The following is an 8158-nucleotide window of genomic DNA, read 5'->3' on the forward strand; positions in this document are numbered from 1 at the left end:
GGTCCCTCCCAGTGGCGCCTGGGGGATAAGAGGGGCTGCGTGTTGCCTTGTGAACCACAGCTTTGGGTGGCTTGCCCCTGGGGCCTGGGGTGGACCTCTTGTTAAGGGAGAAGCTGCCGCCCCAGCGTTCACACACCAATCAAGGAGTCGCACGCGCACCACCCGAGACTTTACCGGCTAGGACCGGAGTCCCTTGGCAGCGGGCCCCTCCAGTGCGCCGACGGGTGCCCCTTTCGACTCCTCGCACACACACGCTCACCCTCGGGTGCTGCTTCTTCCCTCAGGCTCGACCCTAGGTTCCCCAAAGCAGAATCCCTTCTCCTCGTCTCCAGGCAGGTTCTTTCTCTTCCCTGGTTTTTAGGCTAGTTGTTACCTCGTCTCCTTTTCCCGGCCCAAACTGGCTCTGGGGCGTTCCGAATCGTCTTACGTCTCCGATCAGAGAACAGGTCAAAGTTAAGCGAGAGCATTGAGAAAGCTAGGAGTTCTGCTTTAGCACGAACGACTCCTTTTAAGCAGCTAAACCACGCCCTCAAAGCCCTCCAGAATATAACAACAGCCTCTGTAATTTACATCCACTCCTGTGCTACCATAGCCTCAGAACCTGACCCCAGGACTGCCAGATGCTGTTTAGGTCTCATTGGGGGGCGGCCCGCGTGCTCCCGTAGCTCAGCTTTGGCGCCTTCCACAGCGCTCTCCAGCCCTGTTCTGAGGGCGCGAAGCCCCTTCGGCATTGACGCCCGTTCCTTCCCGGCTTCCGAGAGTTTCTGCGTGGCCAGCCGAGCGGGGCTGAGTTGAGATACGCAGGCGGGAGTGTCAGCGCAGCAGCCTGAGGTGCCCAGTGGGGCTGCCCTGCCCACGCTGGGGCCAAAGGTGGGTGGGTCCACCTCTGCGTGACACGGAGGTGGCTGCTGCGGCGGGTCCCCGCAGCCCGTTGTGACACGGCACGGTGTCACAGTGGGACACCCGCATCAGAGCGGCAGCTCCCGCTCCCCACGGTGCCTCTGTCCACACTCCCCGGCGAGGCCTGGGCAGCGCCAGGGCTGCTCTCGCCAGTGCTGTGCTGCGCAGGAGCTGCCCTGCTGCCAGGAGGAGGCGAGGGGAGGCCGTGGGAGAGTGTTGGAGACGCCGCTTGGGGAAGTGTCGAGGAGGAAGGAGAGGAAGAGGAGGAGGAGAGGAGCAGAGGGGTTTTGGAGCAGGACAAACGCCTCTTGCCCAGCTGCTGCAGTGCAGGGGGGCAAAGATGATTAAGTACCTGCTCTTCAAGCCCTTGGGGCCCGAGGATCTGCCAACCCTCAAGGAGCTCACCACCAGCGGTGAGGCCCCCTTGCAGGAGCGCTGTGGGAGCCAAGATGAAGTGGAGATGAGCTGTGGAAACCCTGAGGCTGGGGCTGGGGCTGGGGCTGTAGCGGGGGTCTTCTGGAGGGGACCGGCGGCTGCAAGGAGAGCCGTGCCTGGTGGTGCCTTGGGGCTCGAGGGTGGCTTTGGTAGCCCAGGCCTCTAGCCGCTGCCCATGTCAGAGGGCGGGATCCCCTTCCCCAAAACACTACTGATGCCTGGCTTTTGCCCCCAGGCCTCTGCGGGGCACAGGGCGGGCTTCTCGGAGGCCGGGGGTGGTCAAGAACGCAGCTGGGCAGCCCCGGCGCTGCGAGTGTTTGCTCAGGGAGAGGGGCAGCTTGAGCGCACTCCGCTGTCTCCTCCGTGGGCGGGGGGAGTGCTGGATGGTTGTCCGTTGCTGACTCAGAACACGGCGTCCTTTCCTTTGCTTTCCAGAAATCTGCAAAGTCTGGGCTGGCGCATCTAGGTACATCCGGAGACAGCTCTTGCAGAAGAGGGTGAGCCTTGTCTCCTGGCCGTGGCCCATCCTGCCCCTCCGGGCCTCCGGAGCAGGGCACGACGTACCATCCCCAGGGCCGCCCGCGTGAGTCGTCTGGCAGCCTTGCCGCCTCTGTGCAACCCTGCCAACGCTCCCCCTCCTTGCTTGCGTTTTCAGGCGGTGGACATCGGCGTTGGGACATTTGCACTTGTCCCAGCTTGTGCCACAGTGGGAGAGGACAAGGCTTTGCCCGTTGAGAGACCCGTGTTCCGGCCGTGCAGGTTCCTGAAGAAATTTTACAAGCTCAAGTGTGCAAAGACCAAAATTCCTGGTAAGAAGAGGGGTGCTTCCCCTGCACAGCCCTTGCGTTCGGCTTGCTGCCGACACCTCTGTGACATGGCCGAGCAAAGGCTCTTCCCACCTGGAGAGCGCTGAGCGCCGGCACGCGTACGGCAACCCAGCAGCCTGCCCCTCCCCGGGGAGCCAGCCTCATCTCCCCAGCTCACCCTCCGCTCCAGCTGGTTGCTCGCAGCAGGAGGCAGAGCTTCTCCTGTCCACCAGGTCCACTCTGGAGACGTGGCCGAAGCTGAAGGGGGAGCGCTCTCCAGCAGAGCGTTGCCCGAGGGCTGGGCGCCGGTGGCACCTAGTCTCAGGGTCGGCCGAACTGCAGTGGGAGCGACTTGGTTGCTTTGCACTTGTTTCCTAGACGAGACACCGTTTGTTCAGCTGGACTTTGAGCAGATTGCTGCCGAGATCCACTTCCGCCGGGAAATCGTGGAGCGGTGCATACACGAGACCCTGCTCTTCTTCGCTGGGGCCCTCCGAGACGACAAGGAGGTGGAGTTCTCCTTCAAGGGCATTGGCATCCTTGCCGTGCGAAGAAAAGTGGTCAGCATGACCTTCGTGGATGACTGCCTGCTGGAGCTGGATGGCACGGGCAACATGCTGGCAGCTCTTCTCGGGGTGAGCTTGTCATTTCTGCGGGGCTCCTCCTTGGGGCGAGCTTGTCATTTCTGCGGGGCTCCTCCTCGGGGCTCTGTGGCAATGCTGTCAAGGCTCTCTCCAGCTGCTTTCTGTTGGCTGCCGTCACCTGCCTCGCCACCCGGCCTAGACACGCTCTCGATGGGCTAGGCCAAGTCTCGGTAGCGCCTCGGCCCCTGCGAGGGAGGGGCTGATGACATCAAGGGAGAAGGTGGTGCGAGGCTTCCTGAGAGGCAGCCTTTGTGTCTCTGAGCAGCGAGGTGGCTGGCCACCTTTGTGAGCAACCAGCAGGTGTCCTGGGCGTCTGCTGATATGTCCCTGTCCCCTCGCAGGACTCCAAGATGATGCGTACCGTGGCCTTCGCGGGCAAAAACGATTTTAGCCGGCTCAGTCGAGATGAGGTCATCACGCTGCCAAGGTGAGCAGGACGGCTTCTGCAGGCCCCAGCTGGTCAAGGAGCAGCTGCTCAGCCCCTGCTGTGGGGGCACCCTCTTGCCGAGGCTCCTCTCCTGCCAAGCTTAGGCAAGACCAGCTCCTTCCAGGAGAGCTGCCCGGTCTGCCTGCTGCTCGCTCCTCCCCGGCTTGGAGAGTGCAGACAAAGCGGCCAGTCCGCTCTCGATGTGCCCTGAGAGAGTGAGAGGCGGGAGGGTCTGCGGGGGCAGCAAGGAGGGCGCGTGCGGCGATCACCAGCTTTCTGGCGGGAAGGCAAGGGAAGCACCGGCAGAGGCTGCTGGAGACGGTGGGGCCCCTCCGGTGCCACAGAGCGCCGCGTCCTCCAGGGACTTGGCAGTGGCTCCCACAGGTGCCTGCCAGCAGCTGATGAGCGCCAGCCCCCAAGGGAGCGTGGTGCCCTTTTGCCCAGCTGGTGCCTTCCTGTTTTCCAGGCTTGCACTTGAGACCCCCCACCAACCGTCGGCCCCTGCGATTTCTCTGAAGCCCAGGAGAGAGCCGGCGCCGTGGGGCGGGGGTGCCCGCAGAGGTAATGTCCCAGCCGAGTGCTGGCCGGGGGCTGTGGGCGCTCCTGTCGGGCCCGCAGGGTCCCAAAGACGCTGTTGTGCTGTCCTCTTGCCTCCCACTTGCAGTGAGCGTGCTGGACCCGGTGTTCCTGGCTCAGCGGAGGGTTTCTCTAGCCAGGCAGCGGGCGAAGGAAGGCGAGCAGGCGAAAGCCAAGGAAGGCGAGCGGGCGAAAGCCAAGGAAGCTGGCCAGGCCAGGTGAGCCTCGCGGAGGAGCGGTGTGGCTGGGGGCGCGGGGGCACACGGTGCCCTCGTCGTAGTGCGAGGGAGGTGTTTCCCTCGGCCGGGGGGCTGCCTGCGCCGATGCCGAAAGGCCCCGGAGGCGTTGTCCTGCCAGACACGCGGTCCTCCTGCCGAACCGCCTGGCGGTGCCGGAGCCGGGCAGCAGGCTGCGAGCCCGTCCCGGAGCAAGCGGCTCAGACTGGGCTCCCACAAGCTCAGCCTGCCGTGCCTCTTCAGAGTCCTGCCAGTAATCCGGGAGAAGTCCCAGGAGGAGCTGAAGCAGCCCAGACCTCCAGCTCAGCCGCGGTTGCAGCTCCCTGCGTGCGTTCCGCAGCCCTCGGGAACGGTATGCCCTAGGGATTTGCCAGCCCTGCATCACGTCTCGGGCTCTGGGCCAGGGCAGGAGAGGCGGCAAGAGCTGCCCACCGTCCCAGCCCTCCCGCCCTGCCCAAGCCCGAGGAGACTAACGCCGCCTGTGTGGTGTGTGCCTGGCCTCCAGGGAACGGGCTCGCTCCGCACCGAGAGGGCAGAAAAACGGCTCCGGCTGCTGATGGCATCCAAGCGCCGAGAGGTGGAAGCGGACGTGTGGCGCCAATACCATGCCAGCAGAGCGGGGCGGAACACGGAGCGAGGCCAGGTATGGCATGCACTCCCAGCCCCCAGGAAAAGGGCATTTCCCCTCCCCGCTCCCCGGGAGGGGAGCAGGGACGGTCTCCCGGCACGGGCACGGCAGCAGTGCTGTGGCCAGCTGGCCAGGCAGGGGCCTTCTGTCTGCCCGCTGCCCTGCACGTTGCCCTGCAAGAGGAGCTGTCCCTACGGCCCCAGGCCGAAGCGTGCGGTCGGCTGTGGCACGGGCGGTCTGTTGCGTGCCCATACCTCCCCGCGAGGGCTCAGCACCACCGCCCGGAAGACTAAGCCAAGGCTGTGCAAGTCACACGCCTGGGCTGAAGCCTTGGGAGCAGCCCCAGCGAGTGGTGGCGGGGCTTTAGGAGAGTCTCTTCTGCCTTCGCAGAGCCCCTGCCGCCACGTCTTTGAGGATCCCTACCGCCCTCCCCACCTCCTGAGAAAGGCCTATGCCGAGAAGCTGAAGGAGGGGCTGCAGGAGAAGGAGAGATGCCAAAGCGCCGCAAGGCAGAGAGCGTCAGAGGGGCCGGCAGAGCTGCACCTCCCGGGGAGACCGTGGGCAGCGTAAGTGTGTGCCGGCTCCTGCAGAGGCCGGGGAAAGCCTCGGGCGGCTCCCACCACTGGAGGCGTCCGGGCTGAAGACGGAAGGCTGGCTCAGCTGGCTGGGCTCTGCCTTCCCAAAGCAGGCAGCCTGTGCTCGCCCTCCCCGCGCGGTGACTCCCGGGCACCCGGCCCTCAGCTGCGATGCCCGCTCGGTCCCGGCTCTCGGCCCTGCCCGGCTTCAGCCCCGGCCGATCTGCGCTCTCCTCACCGCAGATGGGTTGGGGCACGAGGGCCCACGAGACGCCACACAGAGCCGCGGGCTGGCCTCGGCCGCACCTCCCGGAACCGCTGGCCTGAGCCAGGCTTTGGGGCGTTGCGGGCCCTTCTGCCCGGCCACAGAGCTGAGGCCCTTTCTTCTGTGTCCTTTAGCACGGGGGAGAAGACGAGGCTGTTGGAGCGCCGTGGGAAGGCCCAGGGACTGCCAGCCACGCCACGAAGCTGAGAGCGCACCGCAGAGTCCAGCGGCAGGGATCTTGGCCCTCACGGCGGCCACCCGTGTCAGCGGGAGAGCCGTCAGTGGTGGGTGGCAGGGCCTCTGCAAAGCGGAACATGCCAAATAAAGGCTGCTGGCGCCTGTGCCCAGCCGGAGTGACCGTGCTGCTCCCTGCGCTGCCTTTCTCTGCGGCCAAGGGGACGGGAGGGGCCCTGCAGCCCCCTGGTCGGAGGGGTTTTTGGGCAGGGGGGCGGGCGGGACTGGTCCTGCCAGCCAGTGGCGACAGGCCACGCGACTGGAAGAGCGGCGTCCTTGCCAGGGCGCGGGGCACGGGGGCTGCAGAGCACAGCTTCTCTGCATCCCAACACCACTTTGTAAGGGATAAGCAGAGCGCCAGGTCCACGCTGGCCAAAGAAAACGCCTGTTTTCTGTGCGACTCTTTCAAGCTGTGCGACTTGCTGGAGTACCACGACAGTCGTGGTATTGCACTGACGTGCTCTATTTTTTCAGGGCATCAGCTTTACTCTTGGGTGATTTCATTGCCAAGGCTGCCTTTGTCTCCAAAGGCCGTAATCAAAATACTCTTTTGCTCAGTACGGATGGACTGTCTCCAGCTACGTTATTCATTATACATTCAAAACTTCTATTTCTATGCAGATGAATCTCTGTTTTACTTTGCGTATATGTCTGTGTTGCAGATGTAAACCTGAACCAAATTTCATTGTTTCCCAGACATCAGACTAAGGATGAACCTGTCCAAAGTTAAAATTTAGACAAGACGGAATTTTAGCTTGCTGGAATCTCTCTTCACTGTGGAAGTGCTGATTCTTAACACACTTCCCCCCTCCACCCCCCCCGAAGCGTTTGGAAATGAAGCTTATTTTGCACATACAAAGCGATTCTGTGATTATCTGCATATATTCTGCACTCACACCCGTGTAAAACCACCGTGAATTTACTAAAGCCTGTGAAATCACTTTGGGTTTGTAAGGATGTAATCAAAGGAAATTTAGCTTTGATAACTATATTAGTTCTTTTTTTCCCTATCGACTATAATGAAAATTGGGTAGTGTTTAATAAGAGTTTGCTCCCTTTCCTCTACAGACCTCCTCCACTCTTACATACAGAGATGTTTTGCCAGTTTGAGTGCTTAACAGTTCGCTTTCAAATGACGTTTCGATTGTTTTCAATATTTAACGTTGCAGTGTTGATACACTTAATATGGACATATCAATGGATTGTTAAAGCATGTCCCAATACCATTTTCACTCTCCCAAGGAAAGTAAATTTCACAAAAGAGAAACTTGTAACAGGTGGCTAAGAGAAATTGCCTTGTGATTATTTTATGAGAGTGGCACATGAAGAAATGTTGACTGCTCTGCACATCTCCCAGGCTACACTGGGTAGTCGCCACATCTTCTAGGGCAAGATTCGTCTGGTATGAATGTGAGTGTTACTGCACACGCTAATCAGACTTTCATGACACCTGTGTGTTTTGAAAGCATTTCCTTTCTCTAGATGAACTATGATTTTTAAACTGGAGGGGAGTTTTGCAGAAAACCTGACTGTGGTATTCTTTTTTGTGCCACGGGAAGAGTCGGTATTTGAAAGAAAGTCACAGATACACTCTGCCAGCACTGAGCCAGCAAACTAACTTAATTTGGTAGAAACCCCTGCTAAGAAACAGTCTGGAGTTTCCAAGCAAGTATTCCTGAGGAGGGGAAGTGGAGAGGGAGGTGCTGATCTCTTCTCCCTCGTATCCAGTGGTAGGACTCGCGGGAGTGGTTCAAAGCTGCGCCAGGAGAGGTTTAGACTGGACATTAGGAAGCCTTTCTTTACTAGAGAGGGGGGTCAAACACTGGAACAGCCTTCCTAGGGAGGTGGTCAATGCTTCCTGCCTGTCACTGTTGAAGAGGCATTTGGACAATGCCCCTCATAGCATGCTTTAACCTGGTCAGTCCTGAAGTGGTCAGGCAGTTGGACTAGATGATTGTTCTAGGTCCCATCCAACTGAAATAGTTCCGTTCTGTTCTGTTCTGTTCTGTTCTACTCTGTTGTGTTCTGCTCTAGTCCATTGCAACGTGTACATCGTGGAGCTCTCTCCAAGCACAGTACCTTCAGTGAACAACAGGGAAATTGAGAAATTTAAATATATTCTTTTGTTTCTGAGTTAAAAAAACAACATAGGAAACACTTTTTAAAATCACTTACATCTCGGTTTGAATTCCACCGTCTTTATCATTACTGGCTGCCTTTAGGATGAAGAGTTAAGGCATCACTTTGTATTGCAGGCAAAATACTAATCCCACCCCTGCTTTTCTGAAATTTGTAGTATCAAATGCGTTAGTGTTTGGAAGTGGCTTCTGTTTTTTTCATCTGACAAATGAAACCAATAGGGAATCCTAATAGAGATTATTGGTTCTCTATTGGCTGATTGACTGATTGGGCAATATGACCTGTTTCCTCAC

General features: G+C 59.5%; 1 protein-coding gene across 1 annotated transcript; it reads left to right on the forward strand.

Annotated features, from left to right (window-relative positions):
* Positions 1-1240: 1240 nt before the first annotated feature.
* On the forward strand, positions 1241-5698 carry LOC138684347 (uncharacterized). The gene is made up of 9 exons (XM_069778042.1): positions 1241-1313; positions 1771-1895; positions 1991-2144; positions 2520-2776; positions 3127-3212; positions 3679-3773; positions 3877-4006; positions 4268-4376; positions 4530-5698. The coding sequence occupies exons 1-9, from the start codon at positions 1241-1243 to the stop codon at positions 5220-5222; spliced, it is 1722 nt and encodes a 573-aa protein (XP_069634143.1). The 3' UTR covers positions 5223-5698.
* Positions 5699-8158: the final 2460 nt, after the last annotated feature.

The sequence above is a fragment of the Haliaeetus albicilla genome, unplaced genomic scaffold, assembly GCF_947461875.1.
Source record: "Haliaeetus albicilla unplaced genomic scaffold, bHalAlb1.1 scaffold_180, whole genome shotgun sequence".
In the NCBI taxonomy this organism is placed as follows: domain Eukaryota; kingdom Metazoa; phylum Chordata; class Aves; order Accipitriformes; family Accipitridae; genus Haliaeetus; species Haliaeetus albicilla.

Bases quoted from the DNA above. Each gene is read 5' to 3' on its own strand.
- LOC138684347 (XM_069778042.1), top strand. From the start codon at position 1,241: ATGATTAAGTACCTGCTCTTCAAGCCCTTGGGGCCCGAGGATCTGCCA. The intron at 2,777-3,126 runs GTGAGCTTGTCA...GTCCCCTCGCAG, and splicing joins TGCTGGCAGCTCTTCTCGGG to GACTCCAAGATGATGCGTAC. The intron at 3,774-3,876 runs GTAATGTCCCAG...TCCCACTTGCAG, and splicing joins GGGCGGGGGTGCCCGCAGAG to TGAGCGTGCTGGACCCGGTG.